The 23,721-nt window shown below is 56.3% G+C and overlaps 1 protein-coding gene across 8 annotated transcripts in view; it reads right to left on the minus strand.

Annotated features, from left to right (window-relative positions):
- The window catches only part of LRP8 (LDL receptor related protein 8), a 75,805-nt gene extending 52,357 nt beyond the window's left edge, over positions 1–23,448 (minus strand). For all 8 annotated transcript variants that reach the window (XM_042951362.1, XM_042951361.1, XM_042951360.1 and 5 more), the window contains exons 1-2: positions 23,337–23,448; positions 22,443–22,562 (exon numbers count right to left, since the gene is read on the minus strand). In XM_042951362.1, the coding sequence (XP_042807296.1) occupies positions 22,443–22,562; positions 23,337–23,448 (232 nt within the window). The remainder of the gene's footprint in view (positions 1–22,442; positions 22,563–23,336) is intronic.
- Between the last annotated feature and the right edge of the window lie 273 nt (positions 23,449–23,721).

The following is a 23,721-nucleotide window of genomic DNA, read 5'->3' on the forward strand; positions in this document are numbered from 1 at the left end:
GCAGGAAGTGGGAAAGTGCAAGCCACAACCCTGCCCGGCAGCAGGTTCCTGGGACAGATGACTCCAGGGTCCCTGAGCTCCCTCATCACACTGACCACCTTGGCTGCTTACATCTGCTTCAACTCCAGCCGGCAGCCGGTCTGCAGCTACACTAACAGCAAGCGACTTGGTGTCCTGGAACTGCTGGTGTGACTACAGGTGAGTTACTTAACCTTCCAGAGCCTTAGTTCCCTCACCTATAAAATGGGGCTAACAATCAATAACATCATGGGAGGCACAAATCATGGGAGACTGTAGATGTTGAACTTATGGTGAACAGTACAGCCCACAAAGGCACTGGAGCTCTTGTTAATGATTGTTTTCTTACCATCACCTCCACACCACTTTTCCTTGCTGAGAGTTTGGAGGAGAGCTCAGTTGCTTTCCTGCTGGAAGGGGAGAGGGCTCAGGACAATTAGACAAGGGGAGAACATTCTGGGTCCCCTGAGGTGCCGGGAGGGGGCAGTGGGAGATGGGGTGGGGGGGTAGGTAGGCTCAGAAGGAGCCAACAAGGACTACAGGCAGAACATACCTGGAAGTCAAGTCCTGGAGGCCATCTGGTCCAACCCTTACCTTTTATAATTGGGGAAACTGAGATCAGAGGGGGCCTACACTAGCCTCCCAAGGCAGCCCCAGCAAAGCAATTACACTCTTGCCCAAGACACAGACATGGAGCAGAATGCAGTTTAAGAGGCTCACAGAATCATAAAATAGCCTTAGAATCACTGCATAGAAACTTCAATTCAAGGAGATGACCTTAGAATCTGAAAACACACAGTTTATAAGTACTTAAAACCAAATGGCCCAATGTTAGAGCTGTGGATGCACAGAATCTGTCCAACTTTGAAATCACAGAGAGAAATCTTAAACTCACAGAGAACAGAACCCTAGAAGGTTCTAATCCAGGCTCCAGGAGTGGCAAAAGCCTGCCCCTTCCCCCCACCAGTGCAGGAATCCTCTGTTCCCAGTGCTGACATATGGCCATTCTGCCCTCTTGAATGCTCTCAGCAACAGGGGACTCAGTCAGCGGTGCCCGCTGGAGGCTGGACATGTTCCTTCCTCTTGAACAGAGAGGGAAATAAGTTCTCAACAGGAGATCCCCACCTTGTACAAATGGGTTTTTCACCCCTCCTTGTTCTTTGGCTCTGGTCAGAAAGATTCCTAGGGAAGTGGAAAGGAGCCAAGAGCTGCCACAAAATGACTTTAACCACCAGACAGGCTGGTAATAGGTTTCGGTGGGAAAAAAGGAAGGAGAGGGGCGATTAATTCCAGCTTGCTATGTGATAAAGAAAATTAAGGCATAATACTGAGGAGGGAGCAGTTCTATTAACCTGCATGGAATACCAATGACTTCGGTCTTCTCAAAATTGCTAGAAATAAAGAGAAAACCCCAAAAGAGAATGTGATTGTGGCCCAGGGCTCATCTGGATTAGGCTGTTTGTTTGCCCTGGCACCCTAATGATGGGAATGAGGGAAAATTCCCCGTTTCCTGGGAGACGGCCGTGCCTGAGTCGGGGAGGAAAGGCAGGCCCACGCGTTGCCACTGGACCGCTTGGCAAAGAGCTCAGGGCAGAGGGGGTCCCCAGGCACCCTCCAGGGACAGCTCAGTGCAAAGGCCCTCAGGGCCTCTCCTTGTCCAGCACACTCCCTTGGTCTTGTGTTCTGGGGGGGGACCAAGGGAGGGCCAACCTTCTGATGACCCCCCCATTCTAACTGGAAAGTCTTAGATCTCTACTGCTGGAAGCCAAAAGAATTAAACAGGGGGCCTACTGTACCAGGTGTCCTGCCAGCTGCCAGCAAGCCCTGCAGTTTGGTAAGACCCTCAGAGTTGGCCATGTCTCAGGGTGCTGGTCCTGCAGAGCTGGGGCTCAGGGCCCTGAGACCACCTACATATCTGAGGCCAGCCGCCTGCCTGAGGGGCAGGCAGCATGGGCAGAGTTAATAGTCATGGGCCACAGCTCAGTGCCTCCAGTCAGTGGCCCAGCAGGGCAGCTGTGAGGCCTCTGAGCCAGATCTGGGCAGAAGGAGGTAGACGGGGCTACAGGAGACAAGGGTAAAGAGGGAGCGGGGCAGGTGCCCAGCAGATCCTCACGCCCCAGTGGTGCCCTGGCCCAGACCTTGGTCACGTTTGCCACTTCTCAGAACCCCTCACCCTGAGATTCTGAGCCAGCATGGTAACTCGAACAAGATAGATCCCAGCACAGCTTAGGTGAAAGGAGAGCCACTTCTGAAACAGCCTACTCTGGGAGCATCCCCCCCTGCCCTGTGACTTCCACTCACGTCTGCCTTTCCTTCAAGTAGACATATTCTCCTAGCACAGAGGTTTGGCAGATGCTGGTCCGTTGCCCACTGTGGCCCTCCTCCCACCAGGAGCAGGTTAAGGAACCAGGGCTCAAATCCTGGCTTTCTCCCCTTAGTAGCTGGCAGGTAACTTGACCTCTCAGAGCCTATGTTTTCCTCGTGCAAAATTGTGATGGTGAATTCTGACTTGCAGGGTAGTTGGACGTGAGCTATGTCTATCAGTTGGGGCCTGGCACTTAGAAGATATTCAGAATATTCTAATATTCCAGAAAATAGAGATTAGAAAATGTTCGCTGGTGGAACTTCCAACTTTTCTCAGTTGCTCCCCCACTCCATAGTAGGCCCTCAAAAAGTTCTTGTTACAGTTATTAAAGGACATCAGGAGGCCTGGCCTCTTGTCCTGGGCCTCTTGGTTCTTCCTTATTTGGTTTTTCCATGTATATGTAGAAGGGCTATTCCTTGGAAAGCTGCATAGGGGAGGGGGGCTGGAAGGTGTTCCGCTGCCCATCTCTGGCTGAATCATGAGCCTGTCCAAGGTCGAGCCCATGTGAGGCTGGGAGGCCAGAGTGTCCTGTAGGCACATCCTCCTCATTCTCTGGGAGTCCCCTCCTCTACCATGAAGTCCAGGACCCCACCTCCTGGCCTTCTCTTTAGGGCACCCGGGGGACAAGTGTCAGGGCCACTTCTGGGCCAAACTCTCATCTGTCCACTGTACCTTGGGGTTTACAAAGCCCTTTGCATACACTTCCTCATTTAGTTCTTACAAATACCCTGTGAGGCTCAAAGATGGATGGGCCCAGGTCACACAGCTATATATCTGCCCAGTGTTCTGCCCTGACACCACCACCCTGGGCCCAGTGGCCTAACTGCCTCCTCCACAAAATGAGAAGGACACAGGGTCTGCAATGCAAGTCCTGACCTTGTCTCCCCACCAACCCAAGCAACCCTGAGAAATGGGGGCGGTATTCTCTCAAGAACATATCCGAGCCACCATGAAAATCTAACAGCATAAGAGATGCCAAAGGCAAGAAACACTGGCCAGTGGAGCAGAAAGAGCACAGCCCAGGAAGCCCCAGAGCCTGAGCTCCAGTCCTGGCCCTTCCACACTTTGGCTCTGTGCTTGGGCAGGCCTGGGTCTCCCCATCTGTCAAAGATGAGACAGGAATCCCTCCCTGCCTGCCCTCTGCAGGCCAGCTGTGCAGTTGCCAAACCTACCCTCCTCCCACCTGTGCACAGCGTACCTGTCTGTGATCACCACTTCAGCCAGGAGGGGTTGAGAGGCTGCCCCCTCTCTGTACCCAGCTCAGCTTGACCCATGCCCCCAAAAGCTAGGCCTGCAGTGTGTTCAGGCAGGCGTGCTGACCCTCGGTGCATGTCCACAGCGTGTGTTCTTGCACACGAACACACATGCCCACAGAGGCACACACGGCCCACTTGCATGCTCAGATGTGCACCGTGTGCCAAATATACTCTGACGCACAAGCCACACGGTGCACGTTCCACAGCACACGGACCACATACCCACACATGCGCAGGTGGCTTAGTATGACATTCACACAGTACAGACAAATATGCATAGATTTTCCTGCCTCTCTCGTGACAGCCAGATGGTGGGATTCTCCCACAGGGCTACCATTTAATGCTCTAATTAATTTAAAAAAATTCTAGGTACGCGGAGTCTGGGTTTGTTCCAATGTCCCAGGCAGGGCACAGTGCAAAGCCAAGGAGGGAAGCAGGGCATAGGGGGAGGGACTGTGGGGCCAGGGAGTGGGAGAGGCTCCCACTAAACTCAGGAGAGGCTATGCCCTTACCTTGAGGGTTGATAACCTAGCCTAGAAAGGGGGGTTGGGCTCAAGAGCCATCTGCGCAGACGTGGGCCTGATCCTGGTTCCAAGAGTGCCCCACAACCCAGGATAGGAAGACACCCCTTCACGGCCTCCTGGCAGGGCTGTCTGGCCTCAGCAGACGGGGAGCTGGTCCCTGTGGAGGATACTGGGCTCCTGTCAAATTGCACTGCAGTTCTGGGGCTCACATCCAGATCCGAATTCACTCTTTAGGGGCCCTACTGTGTGACTTCAAGGCTCTATGGGAGGAAACAAAACACAGAGCCACCGCAGTCTGTGGTGTGAGATGGATGAGGTGGAGATGATGGGCAGGTCCAGAGGGACTTGCAATGCTCCCTGCCCTCCTGCTTACATGCCTCCAGGGACGGGGTGCTCGCCACATCTCCAGTAGCCTTCTCTGATTGGCCCAGAGTCCATCCTCTCCCAGTGAGTCCTGGCTGTTCTCTGGGCTACAAGGCCCAGGTGGTTCAGGCTGGCAGAAGCCGTACAGCGTGCGTCCCCAGGCCTTTCCTCTGACTTTCCCAGGGGCACATTCTTTGCTGCTGAGTGTTTGGGAAAACGCAGCAATAAATTTACCACTTCACTTATGAATAATTTGCTGTCAGGAGCTCTGCGTAAGCAGAGAACTGAATTAACGAGGCTTAATTAACATTAATGTTGTGACAGATCTCAACCCTAGTCGGAAATCCCCCACCCTCGCAGCCCAGGCCCTCGCCTGCTGCTTCTGGGCCCATGTGGGAGGTGACAGGCCCAGGGAGGGTTCTGGGAGCTGCTGACGGACCTGATGGGGGCGGAAGGGGGCTGCCTCTTTCCCAGGATTAGGAGGGATTTGGGAGCTGGGGGCTGGAGGCTTGCAGGAGATCAGCACAGGAAGCCAGGAGCCTCTGCAATTCCAATTCCAAAGGAGCTTTCAGGTTAAGTCCTTCGTCCCTGCCTGGCACAGTGGCATGGGCCTCAGAGTCTGAGCGGCCAGGGCTCGAATTTGCCACTCACATGCTGACTCACCCCACCCCTCTGTTAGCAGAGGGCCAGGGGTCTCGGGGGATTCATGAGGTCACTCATAGAGAACAGAGGTGTTCTGGGATCTTCATTCCTGCCATCCCAACCTGAGCGTGAGAGCGAACGTGCTCATCATCTCATCTAATCTTCCCATAGTCCTTTGAGCAAAGGACTGCTATAACCTCACTGTACAAATGAAGAACCCAAGGCCAGCTTTGGGCAGCGATCTGAGAGGGGCAGTGATCTGCCCAAGGTCACACAGATAGTCAACAGGAGTGAGGACCATAGCCACCCACTACACTCCCTGGAGAGCAACTGAGGATCCAAAGAGCCAAGGTGAGGGGCAAGTGCAGGCCACAGAGGCCATGCTGGGGTGGGCACAGGGCCCGGCAGCCATGTTTGTGGAATCAATCTATGAATGATGGGGAAAGGGGAGGAGTGTGTCCCACCAGAAGGGCCCACGTACCTGTTTCTCAACCGCGAAGATTTATTAAGCTGCCCTCTGAGCGCCCAGCCTGTGACAGGCTCTGGAAAGAGATAAATGCAGTGGAAGGTACCCACCCTCTCTCGGGATTGGTACCACAGTCTACCCTTGGCTTTCCCCCAGGGCACCCGGCTGCGGTCTGGCACAAGGTGAACACACCATAATTTATCATTAATGATTGCCATTATTAATATTAATGGGGAGGACACTTCGACTAGAACCAACTTTAAGGACCAGCAGGAAGCCCAGCTCCCATCCACTACCCTGCCTTCCAGGGTGCTGGCCATGACCCCACATGCATCCCAGGTCACTGACCAGGAAGGGCCATGGTAAGATCTTTAGGCTCCAGCCTGGTCTCCAGGTGGGGATGGGCTCTGGGTCTCGGGAACCCACGTCTCTCCTGAAGTACCGGCCAGTTAAAGTTTCAGTGTTAAGGATCTGATTGTGAATAGTATGGGGAGGAAGGCAAGGATGGAGGCTGGGCCAGGGGCAGATCTGCCTCCAGAGTGTGACCCCTCCTCAGCCCTGCCAAGCCCCACATACCCCTAAACTCTGCCACAACACCCTGCTCCGGGAGGTCTTCCTGGCCCACCCAGCCACCCCTCACCTCCTGACTCACACATCAGCCACATGACCTTGAGGAAGCCGCTCACTGTCTTCTGCCTCATTTCTCTCCTCTGTAAGACGGGGGATAAAACACGACCTATCTTAAGGGGCTGATGTGAGGATCCAATGAGATACCACCTGGCACTGAGTAAAGGTCAATAAATGATAGATGTGATTACTGATAACCCAGAGATTAGTGCAGTGGAGACCCAGCTCTGTCAGGTGCCAATGAGGAGCTAGGTGGGCTTGGGGGTGTCTCTGGTCTACAAGACTGCTCTAAGGCAGCAGGATCATCAAGGGGGCTCTGTATGGCCCCTGTAACAGAACTGGGAGCCGTGAGGCCTCTCAGGACAGAATCAGAAAGAACTTTGTTTCTGGAAATAGAAAGAATTGCTGTATGAGGAGGTTTCCATCCCAGGAGGTATGCAAGCAGAGGATCCATCCATTTATTTAACAAGCATTCACTAGACCCTGCCTCTGTCCTGGGCCCTGTGTTGGGCATTGGCTGGAGGGGGGAGGGGAAGGGGGTGCTAGAAAAGAGAGCATGAGACCTAATGCTGCCTGGAGAAACCCACATTCCAAAAAGGGATGCTGAAGGTGCCGAACCGACCCTGGAGCGGGCCTGTCCACCCTGTCAGAGCCTAGAGGAGAACCAAAAGGTCTTTTGCCATGAAGAAGGCTTGGGAAACCCCTGGGCAGCTCAAAGAGGGGCTGAGCTCTGGTCCTGCAGATGTGAGGCTGGACCCCACCTGCTCTGAGCCCCCCATGGCCCCAGAATCCCAAAGTCATCCAGGTGCCCATGTTCTCCTTGCCCTGGTCCACACTGACCACAGCTCAGCCCCAGCCCCCAGAGCACCCGCCCAGCCCGACACCCAGTGAGGGGTGGGTAAGAGGTGTCCTTGGGGGGAGGGCCCTGCGGCACAGGGTATGGAGAAGGGAGGAGTGGCTGACTCTGCTTGGGCAGGAGCAAGGGCATGATCAGTCCCAGGCAGGTGACAGGCTCACCCCACTGCCCATTTTCCTGCCCAGCAGCATCCACGCCCCCCTACCACCGTGGTTCCCGGGGAGCGGGTTCCAAGGAGCCAGCAGCCAGACCACCAGCTGCTGCCCCCTCCCCATACAAACCCTGGCCACAAAGCACCCTCTCCCCCAGCTCTGCCCGCCTGCGGTGACAGCCTCTTGGCACTAGCTCTCCCCTTCCCTCCATCTGTCAGGAATTGGTGCAGACAGACTGTGAGAACCACAAGAGGAAGCAGCGGCTCTGTTTGGACCCCTCCCCCTCCCCCTGCCTCCCCAGCGCTCTCCCCCTACCCCCGAACCCCATGGCCTTCCTCTTTCCCCCTCCTCCCTGTGTCTTCCTTTCCCTTCCATCTGTCTCCATCTTTTCCTATTGATGAAGACATTGACAAAGTGGGAGTGGGAGGGGAGAGGACCGTCCAGCCAGTGACCCCCACACAGCATGGCCACTCACTTCTTTTCAGCCCTTCATCCTGTGGGGTTGTGGGCTCGGCGTCTCCAGCTGTACAACTGGCGCAGTAAATCCTGCCAGGCCCACCTCCCAGGGGACACTAGGAGCCCCGAGGCAACACGTGGAAAGGGCTTTGTAAACTGTAGAGCCTTGTGCAAGTGTTTGGTGTCCCCAGCTTCTTCCTATTTAATGTGGGAATGCTCATCTTGGGAGTAGCGAGGCCAGAATGGGACATAAAAAAAAAAAAAAAAAATGGGAAAATGCCTTGAAGAATATAAATGACAGCAGGAAGGCAAGTCAGGGTCATCAAGGTAACGATCCTCACCAGACTACTGTGAAGTAAGCGAGGAAGAGCTGGGGAGGCAGGCTCGGAGAGAGCAGTCACAAAGCTATGTTAGAGTCAGGAACAGAACAATGGTCATGCCACCCGGCCCTGTTCACACCAGCACCCCATCCAAGATGCCCCAGCTCCTCCAGACCTTCCAAGGGGGCTCTCTTTCTCCTCCAGTCCTCCCCAAACATGGGAACACTCAGCCTTTTCCTTGATCTCAAGTGAGCCCCGCCCAACTGGCAGCAGAACCCGCAAGCAATGGGGCCGCCCTGCCGCAGACCTGGAGGGGGTTCGCAGGGTGCAGGTAGCTTGGGGCTTTTAGTTGTAAAACCAGGACGCTGGTGAGCAAACCATCACCCTGGATGGGAGTAAGCTCTTGGCAGCTTCCAACTGCTGGGCAAATGCAGGCATGGGTATTTCCCCTAAAAAGAGAGCAAAACCCATGCCCACTCCTACCCCATGAAGTCCCCAGGGGCCAAATGTTTGTGGAATTGTTCCTTCCAGAAAGGAAGTTCTGGTCTAGCCATAGTCTCATGGCCCTGCAGGGCCATATCTGACCCCAGCCACAGCACAGATGTGCCTGAGAGAAAGGGGAAGTATCTTGGGCCCTCTGCCCCTTTCATAGCCAAAGTAACTTGAGGTTCAGAGAAGTGAAGCTGATTACTTGAGGTCACACATTGAGTTAGGCAGCCAACACTCAGAAGACAGGGCCTGCTTTCCATCTACAGATCCATCTCCCGGGTCCTGGCAGGGTACTGGCACAGAACACCCCTTTGGTGAACACTGGAGCTCAGACTCTCAGAAACACCGATGCCCCACACATACAACGTGAGGGGTACAAACAGCTGGCAGGGGCACTGGGCATATGCAAAGCCAGAGAGCACCCCATGCCTTCTTCTTCCCTTCTTTCCTCCTCCTCAGGCTCTGGCCAGGTCCCCCTGCCCCATCCCCCTGAGGCCTGTGGTCTGGTGTCAACCAGACTCTTGATCAGACCATCCCGGTGCAGAGTGGCAAGGACAGACAGAAACACAGGGATGGACAGCCCAGAGGAGGCCCAGACCCACCTGGGGCTGGAGGGAAAATGTCCCTGGAATCAGTGACTCTTGAGGTAAAGAGCAGTTGGACAAGCAGAGAACCTTCCAGGCAGAGGGAACTATATATAAGAGTACGATGCCCTGTGATATTGCTCCTCATTCTGGGTACTGCTGGAGCACAGAGCCATGGCATTTGGGGGGCAAGTAGATGGTGAGGTCTGGGGCTGCAGAGAAGCCAGGTGCATGTCTTAAAGGGCCCTGAATGTCAGTCAAGCAGACTTGATCCTCTGGGTGGTAGACGTCACTGTAGGATGCTGAGCAAGGACGGGACAAAGCCCTGCATGCTTGACAGCATTTGGCTGCTGAGCAGAGAACAGTTTGGAGGAGAAGAACAGATTTAGGTTGTCACTGCTGTACTGGTCTAGGGACAGCGCAGTGGGATGGGGAAAGGCCCTGGACTGGCAGGGCAGGGGAGGAATCTAAGGACTTAGCGACCCTTAGCAGTGAGGGGACAGGGGTGGTGCTGACCCCTAGGTTCCTAACCGAGGCTGGAGTGGTGTCCACGCTGTGAACTAGTTCCAGGGGCAGAAGAGGCCCACCATAGCCCGGGGTGCTTATGGGCTGGGTTGCAGGTCACTGTGGGGTCTGGGAACTGCTGCCCTGCTAACTAGGAGACCAAGATGTCTGTAGAGATGTCACTTTACATCTAGGCATGGCACACCTGTCTTCACTCTCCACTTCCCTGGGAAGCAGGTCACAGTCACAGGAGGTGGCCAGCACTTACAGAGCCCAAGAGTGTGCAGCCTGCCAGGCACCAAGAAGCAGTGGCCCAAGAGGGGAATGGGCCTTACCTCAGGTCTCATAACATGTCAGCCGTCACGGCTGGGAAGGGACGCTGAGCAGGCTTGGGGGGTGAAGGGGTGAGGCAGTCTCTTGGAGCAGAGGCCTCAGAAATAGAGCTGATCACAGGCGGCAGGGCTTGTCTTATTGAAAAGGAAGATAGATTTTCTAACAGGAAGAGCTATCCAGGAACAGAAGAAGCTATCTGGTCAATTAGTGTGCTCCCTGTCCCCGGAGGTATTCAGGCAGAAGTTGGACATCCCCCACTCCAACCTCCAGGGCTGCTGAAAGAATCCCTGCATCGGCATGGGGTGGGAAGGCTCCTTGGGCCAAATGAGGCTGCAGGTCTAGCCCCAGGAGCCACAGCTCACTCATTCATTCACCGAACATACATTCACCAAGGCCTGCTCTGTGCCAGGCTGGGGACAGCGGGTACCAGCAGTGGGCAGAGCAGAACCAGAGAAACCTCTCTCAACCTCCTCTACCCCTACCTGGAGCAGAGGTGGTGCAGCTGGAGCTGGGCAGGGGACAGAGAATGGAGGCCCTGGCTGCCCATGCTCCATGTCTTGGGTCTGCGCCCTCCCCGCTAACAGACCAAGCACCCTTATCTTCCTGGGCACATCTGGAGCACAGGGCCAAGGGCTGGGCAGGGTCAGACACAACGCAGCCTCCTCCTGCGCCCCACCCCTCCCAGAGGTCTCTGAGGCTCTGGACTCATTTCCTAATGAAGTCCCTGGAAGGACTCTTCCTAATTAAATTAGGACAGTAAGTTCTGGCCTGGGGCCACCGGGAAGTAGCGGGGACAAAGGAGCCTTTTTGGGGGCTCCCTGGCTCCTCCCATTCCATACCACAGCACAGCAGCCCGGCACAGGAGGGGATTCCTGAAAGACCGACAGGAGACGGGAGCTCAGAGCAGGAGGTCAACATAAACCTAGCAAGTCTTGAACTGAGCATTGACCACTCTTCGTGTTCCCCCTAAATTAACTCACACAGTCCTCCAACCACTCTGTGGGGTAGGGATCGATGGCTCCATTTTACAGATGAGATGAGGGCTCACAGAGGTGAAGTAACTTGCCCAGGGTCCCCCAGCTAGGAAGAAGTGAAGTACGGACTCGCCCCCAGGCCGCCTGGCTCAAGGCCCTGCTCTTATCTGTGTCACAGTGGAGCCTCTCACGGATGACACAACTCACGCACGCAGGAGCCATCAGAGGTAGGAGGGCCTGAGGAGTCTTCACATCCGTGGCTCCCACCTAGTTGCACAGCATGCAGAGGTCTTGGTTAGGCCTGGGCCATGCCAGGGAATCTGAATTTCACAAGCTGCCCACAGGAACTCAAACTCCAGATCCAACCCTAACTCTCTCCCAGTACAGATGGGGAGACTGAGGCCCAGGGAAGGGCAGAGACTTGCCCAGATCACTCAGCAAGTCAGTGACAAGGAGAGGTTCCCTGGTTCCTGGTGTGGTGGCACTGAGAGCCTGGGGGGACTGGCTCTCAACAGGGTTCAGTTGACTGATGGAGCCCTCCACTCCCAGGACAGAATCTGCAAGCGTGGGCAAGGCCAAAGGCCAGGGAGGGGGAGGCCGAGGGTCTGGGAGAGGAGGTGGCAAAGAGAACAGGAACTGTAACCACACAGGCTGGCAGACCCCTGTGCTGTGGTACGGCCCAGCTCCTGGCTCTGTGGGACCCAGTGAGGTTTCAGGTGCTGTGCAAAGGCCAGGGACTACTTACTGCTCACTGTACAGAAGTCTGAGGTTCAGGTTCAAGGGACTTGCACCAGGGCCCCCAACCAGGATGTGGAAGAACTACAGGGGAAACCCAGGTCTGGCTGACACTGGGTCAGGAGGCATGCTTGTTCCCGCACCCTTGAGAAGCAGGCAGCTGTGGCAGGCAGGGAAAGGGAAGGGGAAGGGGAGAGGAGACCATCACCCATGTAGCTGATATGAAGTCTGTTCTGGCTAGCTCACAGGTATTAAAGAATCAGTCTAGTCACACTCAGCAGGAAAACAGACAGAAACTCCCAAGTGGTTGTAGTATGTTTTCTATGGTTTAGGCCACGTCCCCTGTGGGAGGGGTTGGATGTCACAGCCCCTGCTCTGGAACTCCGGGGCCTCAGGAAGGGGCAGCTCCTTGCGACCCCCACACCGTGGGCTTGGCCATGACAGACTCCAGCTCCTGTGAACAACCTGGTTCTTAGGGGAAAGCAAAAGATACCCAGAGAATTGGGTCTGAGAGGGATGCCCTACTCCTAATGAGCAGAGACCCCAAGAGAGGCAGGGACCTGCCAATGTCACTCGGCAAGGTAGGAGCTGGGGTGGGGCAGAGGTGGACCTGTCATCTGGGTCAGAGTTTATATCAACCTCAGCCTTCGGGGTGGGGGTAGGTAGGGGCCAGACAGAGGGCTGCAGGCTGGGGCTTAGCGGGGAGAGGCTGCTGTGGCGTGGCAGGGGGCAGGCTGGGAACAGAGACTGCTGGCGCCTATCCAGCTACAAATAATTCTCTGCCACAAACACCCAGTGGGGGACTTTGGCCTTGGCTTGGCTCGGCTGTCTTGGCGGGCGTGGGAGGAAGAACGTCACCCTGACCCCGCAGGCTTCGTATATCCAGAAGGGTCACCTCCCTCCCAGTGCACACCCCCTCCTGGAGCACGCACACCTATGTGTGTTGGTGCACATGGCTGAGAGAGGGCTCTGTGGCTGATAGGGGCAGCAGGTGGCAGTTCGGGGTCCAGGAAGTAAAGGAGGGAGGGACAAGCGCTGGCTGAATGTCCCTGGATTCGGGCCACCAGGAAAGCCCACCCTTGGCCTCCAGCTATTCACTCGAGCAGCTTAACCTGGCCCTGACGGGGCCTTCCTGCCTCTCATCAGCTGCCAACTCTCTGATGTTAACCTGGCCTTGTCGGTGAACTCAGGCCCTCTCTGGATAACTAACCATGCCAGGCTCTCTAGTTAACCAGTTCTCCTGGGCCCCTCTGCTTGGCCAGCTCCCTCAGACCATGCCGGAAGCAGTCGCCCTGGGGCCCCCAAAGCAGATGGGAGCAGAGTGGCCGGGTTCCTCCAGACCCTCCCAATCCGAGAAGCTGCTACACTTCCAGGCAGCCGAGTTCTCCCAACTGGCCAGTTGACCTACATCTCTCCCGCTACCATTCCAGGAGCTGCCCCTCTTGTGTCCTTGCTGGATGAGGAGGGAAACTGCTGACAGTCCCTCTGCTTGGCCGTTCCCTCGGCAGGGATCACAGGCTAGGGAAGGGGAACAGAGATGCTCAATTTCAGGGCCAGGTTCTGAGCAGGACATCAGCCCACACACCTCTGAGACGTGGGCTTATTATCCTGTTTCACAGACCGAGGGATCTAAAGCTCAGAATAGAAGACCCACACCAGGGACCCCAGCTAGTCACAGGGCCCGTGGGTCTGTTTTTGTCCATTCCGCCACTATACCCAGCACAATCATGGGCACAGGAAAAAGGGCAGAAGGGAAAGTGGCCCGAGGAGCCTGGGCCTCGGGGCTGAGTTCTGGAAGGAGATCCTACGAAGTCCACTACCCTCTGTCTGCCTGCCCAGAATCCACCCACCAAGCCAGCAATGCTCCTACTAACCCTTCCCAGGCAGTAAGGAGCTCAAAGGCCATAGGTCCCCCACCCCCAGGCCAGGACCGACCCTGAGCCAGCTCCAGGGAGGAGGAGTCTGCTCAGACTGCTGTTTGCAGGGCAGGTGGAGCAAGGAACAATGAGTAAGGGGAAATAAGTTCAGAGAGGGAGAGACACTGGCCCAAGGTTACTCAGCAAGTTACAGGCCGATACAGAACAACGATTACAATGATGTGGGAATGGATTCTACAAATATCTGGAGAAGAATGAAGACTGGTTTTGTTCCCTTTTGTTTTCTTTGGTGGGGGTAGGGAGTCCTTGAGGCCAGAACATCGTTGTCCTTTCTCCTTGCTTTGCTTTGCGTGGCCCAGATCTGGCTACTTTGTCTGACCCACGGGGCGGAGATCAGGGGGCCCTGTGCTCAAGGAGGTCCTGCGGGCTGCCTGCCTGGCCGGGAAGGGCTGTGGAGATTTAGGGGTGTGGCAGTGAGGTGGGAAAGCGTCACCTCGAGAGAGCACCATGGTAAGGATGGAAATGGATGTGCTCGGCAATGTCTTTCCTAAGAATTCATCTTAAGGACGAATGCACAAAGGTATACATACAGTACAAGGATGCGTATCCCAGGGCTGTGGACAACAGGACAAAAAACAGAAGCAACTAAACACACGTCTATCAATAGGAGACTGTATAGTTAAGTTATGGAAGATTCCTGCATTGGATGACTGACTAGCCCTGGGAAACAATGATATGACTCTACTGTTATTGACAAAGAAAGTCATGCTTGACGTGGGGAGAAAACAATTAGCATTAACACAGCCTCATTTTTGTTAAAAGAAAAAAAATGCGTGTGTTCATGCACACCCGCTCACAAGCAGAGAAAATCCTCTGGGAGGAGATGCTGCTTACGTGACGGTATAACCGAGGCTGACCGTCACCTTCTTCTTTTTGCTTCTCTGTATTGCTTGTGTTTTTCTTGAAATTACAAGTAGAAAATTACTTTTATATAATCAAAGTAATTTCCACTGGAAAGATAAATAAAATCAACTGAGTTGAGGGGCGCCTGGGTGGCTCAGTCGGTTGAGTGTCTGACTTTGGCTGGGATAGTGATCTCACGGTTCGTGAGTTTGAGCCCCACGTTGGGCTGTGTGCTGACAGCTCAGAGCTGGAGGCTGCCTCAGATTCTGTCTCTCCCTCTCTCTCTGCCCCTCCCCTGTTTGTGCTTGGTCTCTCTCTGTCTCTCAAAAATGAATAAACGTTAAAAAAACAAAGTTTTTTAAAAAAGAAAGAAATAGTCTCCAGAGTGTCTGGGATAAAGTTCCTTGTGGCACCTCAAGGTCAGTGACCAGGGGAGGATGTTGGCCACATGACCATTCCCACAGACCCAGACTGGTAGTTCCCAGAGAGGCTTTGGGCTGTCTGTTCTGCCATGTTCCAAGGGGCAGGTTACATGTAGAGGGCATGAGTGGTCACAGGAACTGGGAGCCTCACATCCCTGCCTCTCCTGGGGGACTCTCCCAGTCACCACAGGGCATCCTGAGGTGCCTGATGTGTGCTGGGCTCTATACCCCCAAAGCGGCTAGCTTGTGGGCATCTGGGCTGGGCCCTGCTAGGGACACAGAGGTCACACCGGGTGCAGCAGGTGAAGAACTCACAGGGCCCCTTCCTGAACCACTCGGGCTGAGGGGCTATTCCTGGGGTCTGTGACATTCAGCAGCTTATGAGAGGCGCCAGACAATCATGGCTGGGGATTAAAATTGCCGCTCAGGGGCCCAGCTCATGCTTGAGGGCACCCGGGGGCCAGAGCCGCTCAGGAGGGAGCCAGTATACCCACTGGTAGGGGCTGGCAAGCGGGATGCCTGGGGTGCGTGGGAAGGAAGCAAGGCCCCCCAGGCCACCCTCGCTGTTGTGACTGGGATGTGTGAGCGCATATGGCTTCCCTTCACTTGTGATAGACTGCAGCCGGACAGGCGTGGCCCAGTCCTGCCACTGACCAGCCGGGCTGCCCGGAGCAAGTGACCTCATCTCCTGCAGCCTCAGCTCTTGCCTTTGTGAAGTGCAGTGATGATCCTTTACGGTACTGGCTGTGGGAGGTCTTGCATGAGAAAGTCCTCAGCAGCAAGCACACTCATTAACTCCTATTATAATTAACATGATTTTAGATGAGCAATTCAGGGGCAGGTAAGGCCCAGGGTGGGAGCCCCTAGCCGCTTCTTGTGCAGAAGTCCATGCCCAGCCCTCATCCTGAGAACACCTTGTTCCCTGATCCAGCAGGGAAGAGAGAGGGCAGGGATGGCAGGGGGAGGGGGGAGCATGGCTGTCTTGATTCAAGTCCAGCCCAGGGAGTGAGGTCACCCTGGTTCTGAGAATGGGTCCCTGATGACATCTAGGGCCGATTTCTGGACACCAGGGCTTTGGTTTCAGTTTCTGAAGCCTAGGGCTGGAAAAGCACCCAAGTCTGCAGGGTGGGCACTAAGAAGCCCACACGCACATGCAAGGAGGCAGTCCAGGCCCTGTGTGACTGCCAATAAGCCACCGGCACTCTCTGGGCTTCAAGTGACCCAGCTCCCTTCCTGGTCCTCAAGGGCCCCCCATCTGACCAGTATCAGCTTCTCACCCTCAAAAGTAGGTGACGTTTCCTCGATCATGTTTATTCATTCACATGCCATCCTCCAAATACTTCCCCTGTGCCAGACCCTGTGGGTCACCTCAAATTGCTCAGACACTCCCTCGTAACCTGGACTTCCTATGAGGGGCTATGACAAGGGTGCACAAAGCCATGAGCATCCAGACACAGAAGAGGTTAAAAAGCTGGGGAAGGCTTCACGGAGGTGGCCATGAGCTAGGTGTTGAGGGATGGGTGGTCATCAGGGAAGTACGTGCAAAGACCTAGGATCAGGGACTTGCATGGGAAGTTCAGAGAAATGAAGACCACACTCTGATGTCTCGATGGATGGTCCTGATGACTTGGGCTCTTGAACTTTCCTGGAGGAAACATCTTTCCACTCATAGAGCAATGCACCTGTATCAGTGGCAATTTGCCAGGTCCTCAGTTTCCCTATCCGTACAGGTGGAACAGTAATCTCCACCTCACAGGCAATGGCCAAGAGAGGCCTTGGAAACTGTGGAGGGTCACACCTGTGGGAGGCTGCACAAGGAGCACCGTATGTTGATGCTCCATGGGCGTCTCCAGAGAAGAGTCCCTGCCAGGCTAGAAACCTGCAGCCTGGGACATCGCTGCTACTAACCCACTTCCTCTACATCCTCTGAGCCCCAGGCTCTCTCACCCCCACAAGAGCAGAAGAGTCCTTGGGAGAGGAAGAGTCTGAGGAAGCGTCCAGGCTCCAGACCAGATGGACTCGAATCAAATCCTGGCTCCACCACTTCAGCCTCATGACGTTGCCAAGTCACTTCTCTTTGGGCCTCAGTTTCACCATCTTTAAAATGGGAATAATAAGAAAATAGCCCTCACAGGGTTGTGAGTAGCAAAGCTAACGAATGCAAATTGCCCAACGCGGTGCCAGGCATGGGTTAAGTGGCCAAAGTCTGTTATGTGTAATTCCCTCTAGGGAACTACTTCTTTCAGAATCCCTAGTGCCCAGCATGAGGGTGGCAGAACAGACAATGTAGAGGAGGATCTGAGACTGAGGGAAGAACAAGGACATGTTGTAGGAGCTCAGGAACAGGAGAGCTGGAGGACAAGGGGTCAGGGAAGGCAACCTGGCCAGGGGTGGCCTCTCCACCAGGCCTTCAAAGACTCAGTGATCTGGATATGCAAGATCTCGGAAGAGGGGGCAGGTGTTACCAGCGCTGCTTAGAAGTGGGGCCCCAGGTCTGGCTTCCTGGGGGCGGAGCTGGCCCAGGGCTCTGACTACTAACCCTGGAGCCAGGAGAGCTGGATTCCATTTGGTTATATGGCTTGAGGGGGTACAATCCGGTCCTACACTCTCCTGCTCCCTATCCTCTCCCCAGGGGGCATCTCTCTGGCTTCACCTGCTGCTGGTATTTCCCCAGGGTGGGAAAAACTGTCAAGCCAGCTGCCCAATGACAACTAGGGAGGATGGAGCCAACCAACCCTGAGGGCTACTGCCCCTGGGGGGTGGAGGGCGGGAGGGGGTTGCAGTCTTGAGAAAGCGGAGGGGCTCACAGAGCACAACTCTGTCCAGGGAGGGCCTGTGGAAAGACCCTGAGGGAGAGTCTTCAGCAAACGCTCCCAAGGCTCACAGGGGCTGGCCCTGGGGGCACAAGCCTGGATCTAGAAGACAGGGAAGCTTGGGGCCTGCTGGGCGGAGCTATGGGGGCTGTAGGGTTTCCTTCCTTTAGCAGGCACAGCCAGGAGGAAAGGAATACAGGCCAGACAGGACGGAAACCAGCTTCGGGACCAACACAGGGCCTGAGGGCAGCCATCCTCTGCCTCTCCCAGGGCCCCAGGCCACTCACCCACTGAGACCAATCAGGCCTGTTTGGCTCATTTCTTCCCTCAACCCCTCCTTGGGTACCTTTCTGCCACATCCAGGTCCATTTAAATGGCCTTGGCACCACATCCACCATTACCGGGAAGCCCACTGGCTGAGGCAATCCCCAGTGCAGGAACCTTCCGACATCTTGCTAAGCAAATGGAGGCAGGGGAAGCAGGGGGCTCTTGGGTGACCTGCAGTGAGGTTCCTAGAGACTCAGCGAAGCTCCTCCCTCCGAGAACCATCACACCTATTACCATTCATTGAACACCTGCTGCTCATCAGGCACATTGCCTCATTGGCACACAATCCTCAGAATATCTTTGGGAAGGAGAGACTATCGTCACTCCCAAGGCCTATCAAACAAAGGTCCCAGCTGGGATAGAAAACTATGTGTGTCTGATTTAGGGCCCCACTGAGTTACGATTTCAACACAGCTCCCTAAGTCCCTTCTCACTCTCTTCACTCCTGTATCTTGGCCTTGGGAATAGAGGGTAGCAGGGAGGGCTTCCTGGAGGAGGGGACACCCGCACTGAATCTTCTAAGATGGCAATAAGAAGGTAGCCAGGTGAGGGAGCAGAAAGAGCGACCCAGGCAGAGGAAATGACAAGCACAAAGGCCTGGAGGTGAGAAGCAGCAGGAAGGCCAGAGTGAGAGAGAAGCTACAGCTCAGTGTTGCGGGCTCAAAGGAAGAGGCTGGAGGGGAGTGGCAACAGGAGCCAGTCACAGAGAGCCAAATGCAGAGAGGTCTAAGCTGACTTTATCCTGTGGGTATGTGGGAGCCTCAGGAAGGCTGTGAATGGTGGCGTTGCCTGGTCACATGGAGGTCGCAGTTCAGAGGGGAGTAATACTGTCTCTCTGATGAGTCCATCCAAAAAGGGGATGAAGCAGGGCCTAGGGTCTGGGGTGTGAGACCATGGCCAAGGCCAGGCAGCCCTCTGAAGGCCAGATGCTGGCTGCAAGGCCCAGCTGGGAGCTGTGGCCGAGCTTTAATTATTTACAAGGCTGCTTCCCAGCAAGCCTCCGTGCTCCTGCAGCCTGGCCTTGCCCAGCTAATGAACTCTCAGCCATGGGAGACCTCACTGCGGCCATTTGTTATTAAACCTAGGATGGAGGGCTGATGGGGGCTGGGAGTACAAGGGCAAGCTGAAGAAGCATGAACAAGGTGGAAGAATTTGAGCACAAAACCAGTCTACCTGTACACGCAGCCCGGCCCCAAGGAGGAGCACAGAGCTGCGGGCATGAGGGAGGGGGTGGGCGGAGGCTTGATGTCACCTCAAGGGAGGAAATGGAGATCTGGGAGGTCCTGCCTGAGGTCATCAGCTGGTGCTTGGGGCAGCACAGGTGCCATAGTTGGCCGCCTGCATTCACACCCCAGCAATTTCACTTAAACATCAAATACCCATGGGCCAGTTACTTAACTGCTCTGTTCCTTTGTAAAATGGGGCTAATGCAGGTACTTCAGAGACTTGCCCCATTTTACAGAACCGAGGATAATGAGGTGACGCATGTGGAATCTCGGCACAACGCCTGGGCCAATGCAAGGGCGCGGTAAGTGTTCACTGTTGCTGCTGTTACTCCGGGAGCAAAGGGCTGGCCAGAGACCAGAACCCCCGTCTCTGTCCCCAGACACTAAAGAGCAACAGGAAACTGAGGCCAAGGAGCCAACTGGCCTACGTGACCCAGGTCCACAGTCGGGGATCCCACCTCACTTTGCCTGCCTGGGCCGCCTCTGGGCTTCCTTGAGCATAGTCCTCAGGCTTCCAGCCTTTTCCTCCGCTTTGAAGCTCTTCTGAGCTAGGAGCTGAAGCCCCACGAGCGCTTCACTTCCCCATCCTCCCGGCTCTACCAGTGTCTCCGGTAAGTGCCAAGTCCCACCCACTGTGGATGAAGATCAGGACTTAGAAGGCCTTGGTCTGAGTTCTTGCTCTAACCCTGAGGAGCTGTGTGACTTTCCGGGGCGGGGCGGGGCGGGGCGGTCGTTTCACCTCTCTGAACTCTTGTTTCCTCCTCCACAACATGGGGACCGCACCACCTATTTTTAAATGGTAAGCCTTGAGCGAGTGATATTAGTTACCATCTTTCAAGGCCTGGCTTAGCTGTCTCCTCCTCCAGGAAGTCTTCCTTGGCCTCCTCAATGTAAAAGCTTCCTCCCTCCAGCCTCCATCGGGTATTGGTAGTCGCGGGCTGCATCCTGGCCCCGTTGGGAGCTTGCACTCATTCTGCCTCACACAGACTTCACTGACAGAGGGCAACACCCATTTTGCAGGCCCAGAGAGGTCCAGAGGTAGGGTGGCTCAGGCTCTCTCACAGGATAGAAGGGTTGGAGTGACAAAGAGGGGGTCAGGTATAAGGCAGAGAGACTGCTCAGGGAGGAGCCAACAGACTTGAGGGGAGGGTACTTCAAGGAAATGCAGGTTGGGCAGGCGGCCCACAGTGGGGGTAACTCCCCACATGAGGAAGCAAGGAATGACGAAAGACCATTTTTGAACACGTAGCGCGACACAGCTGGGTCATCTTTTTGGGTCCTTCTGCACCACACTCCCCACTGCAGCAGGCAGTACTCCTAAGCTAGGAGGCACGTGGACATCCTGACCAAGTTCTGTCACTCTCAGCTGTGTGACCTTGGGCAAATCACTCAACTTCTCTGAGACAGCATCCCTATCTCTACAAACGGGGATGACAAGAAAAACCCGCACAAGACTGTTGTTGTACAGAGCCAGGGAGATAAGGTAAAACCAACCCAGACTCACAGTTTCCCTTTCCTTGCCTCATCCTTGGCACTCCCGCTCTAAGGGGAACCACAGAACAACTCCCAGGGAGGACACTCACTGCAATATTTTACTCCAGCCCTACCATTTTCATTGTTTCAATAGCCCTGGGAAATAAATGGTGAGGGTTATGACTGGGCTAAGAATTAAATTCAAGCTCTTACTTAGCAGCTCAATAGCTCAACTTAATCTCTCAGTGCCTCAGTTTCTTTAGTCTGTAAAACAGGGCTGTTCAGAAGATTAAAGGAGCTTATGCAAGATAAGCACTTACCACGGTGCGGGCACACAGCTAATGAATGGTCAGCACATGTTAGTCTCGTTACTTCCAATTACACGAAGAGAACTGGTGTTCAAATACAGGGCAAGAACGATTAGTCCGAGTGGTCAGGTGAGAAGATAGAGACAGGACGGGAAGGGCCAAAACACAGAACCAACTCTGGGTTGGGTCTGAGAATGAATCCAGAGGCCGACTGGCAAACCCATGATAAAACAAACAAACAAACAAACAAACAAACAAACACAAAAGCCTCAAGGACTCAACACAGTGTCGGTCCAGGTGTCCCTCTACCCATCCTGCCACTGTGTGGTGCTGTGGATCTGTCCACCTGTTGCCCTCCTGCAGAGCCTATGGGCCTCCCTGGCCTGCAGGAGTGGGCCTGTTGTCCAAAGTGCCCCAGTGCTGGCACAGAGCAGGCATTCAGTAACGATGAATAATGACCACCTGCGTCTGTTTCTAAAGAGCCCTGTTTTTCTGTTCCTGGAAATACACTCCTTCACGGTAACTGCCGGCGAACTCACTTCTGTCCCACAAACACCCCAGGAAAGAACTTGCAAAGCTGTAGCGCCCAAGGGTACAAACACCACACTCAGCAAAGAAGGCCCGCCACGTGCACACGGCCACCACGGAGGGTTCACGCGCAGCCTCGCAATCCTCGGGCCCTCTCCAGGAAGCAAACCGTTCCTCCCGGCCCCCTCCTTCCTAGTCTGCCCCATGACTCATGCCCGAGCCGGGCTGGCAGTAGAGCCCAGGGTGGCACAAAAAACTCTCCACCGTGACTAGGCAGAAAAGAAGCGGGAGCCAGCGCCAGGGCCTTGCCAGCTCTAGCAACCCAAGAGATGCATGCGGAGGTGTGGCCGGGGCGGGGCCGGGGCAGGGCCCCTGCACCCTGGGCGCCAGAAAACTGCACACCCTCCGGCTCCACGATTGGCCGCTCCGGCCACGGGGGCCTATGGGGTGGTCCTCGCCTAGCCAATCAGGGGCCCCGGGGAGCCCATTCATTCACAAAAAACCAGCAAGGAAAGGAGCCTGGCGAAGCCCGGAATTGCCTGGAACTTTGAAACACCGGTGCGTTCCGTGGGGCCGACGCAGGAGTCCAGGAGTACCCGATCGCAGGAAGCTAGACGCGTACAGGGACGGTCCCGTTCCGGCCCAGCAACCCGGGCGTGGCGCGCCATCCTCCTGGGCCACACCGACTGGGGCTCCGCCCCCGACCTCATTAGGACACGCTGGACGCCCAGCTCACGCTGGGTCGCCAAGGGCCACCCAATCCTAAGGAAGGCGGCGCCTGGGCAGCTTCCTGGCAGTGAGATCCACGCAGGTGGCCCAGCGGCGGCTGCAGCCACGTGTGCGTTGAGCAAGGAGCCCCCCGCCCCCGCCCCGGTGCCTTCCTCCCCCGCCGGCCACTCACGGCAGTCGTCCTCGTCGCTGTTGTCCGAGCAGTCGTCGTCCTCGTCGCACCTCCACACGGAGGGGATGCAGCGCTCATTCCGGCACCGGAATTGGTCTTCTTCGCACTCTTTGACCGGCCCTGCGCGGGGAAGATGGGGGCGTGAGCAGGGTGGCGGATAGCGCAGTCCTGGCTGGGGGTAGGGGTCTACTGGGGTGCAGGAGAGGGGGCGATGATGGAGCCAACGACCTCGGGAGGCCTTGGGCACCCTCGATCCGGAAGGAGGGGAATGGTAACGGGATGGCGGGCTACTCCGTGGCACGACGAGGCCAAGCACACTGTCCGTGTCACACGATTTGACTATACCCCCCATTTAGAACACTCACTCGCACTCACGGCCCATAGCCAGAGATCTACGCAGACATGGCCCACAGGGAGCCCCCGAACACGCCGCGACGCAAGCACTGGGCGCTGCGGGCACATCCCCCTCGCACGCAGCCCCTCTTTCTCCGCGGCGCGCAGGGGTCGCCGGAAACGCATTGTCAAGCGGGGAAGTCTCCCGGCTCAGCTCTCACCGCCGCCGCGAGGCGTGCGTGTCAAATAAACCCCACTGGCGAGATTCACGCAGCCCACCCAAAATCATCAATGACCACCCCTAACCTGCAAAGTTCCCGGCCCGCCTGGCCCCCACGGGGCCCATCCCCCAGGAGCAGGTGCCAGAGGGCAGAGCCAACAACACCGGGAGCCGCGGGGGAGGGGGTCGAGGGCAAATTGAAGGATAACTGGGTCCCGAAAAGCCTAACCCACCCAGGCCCGGGCTCGGGGCCCCAGCGCAACCCGCATCCCGGTCCCCGGGCCGCGCTTTGTTGGCGGCTCCGGCGGCTCAGAGCCCGGCCAGGGACCAGCCTCACGCACCTTCGCCGCCGCGCTGTGGATCTGCCGCCGCCGCGAGATGCTGGAGCTGCAGCAGCAGCAGCAACAGCAGCAGCGCCAGCGGCCGGAGCGCGCCCCGCTCGGGGCGGCCCATGGCGGGCCCCGGGCTCCGGCCGCCGCGCCCCGCGCACCCCGTGCGGCTGCCGCCGCCGCGCCTCAGCCCGCCGAGTCCTTGCCGCGGCGCCGGGGCTGCCGCTGCCCCCGCCGCCGCCGCCGCCGCTGCCGCCCGCCCCGGCTCCTCGGCTGCATTTCAAGCAGGTTCCGTGACGCTCGGCGGCGGGGCGGGCTCAGGCTGGGCGCGCGGCCCCGGCCCTGGGCGGCCGCCGCCGGCGCGCGCGCCCCCTCCCGCGGCCGCCTCCGCCCCACG

This window comes from Panthera leo, chromosome C1 (assembly GCF_018350215.1).
Source record: "Panthera leo isolate Ple1 chromosome C1, P.leo_Ple1_pat1.1, whole genome shotgun sequence".
Classification (NCBI taxonomy): Eukaryota; Metazoa; Chordata; class Mammalia; order Carnivora; family Felidae; genus Panthera; species Panthera leo.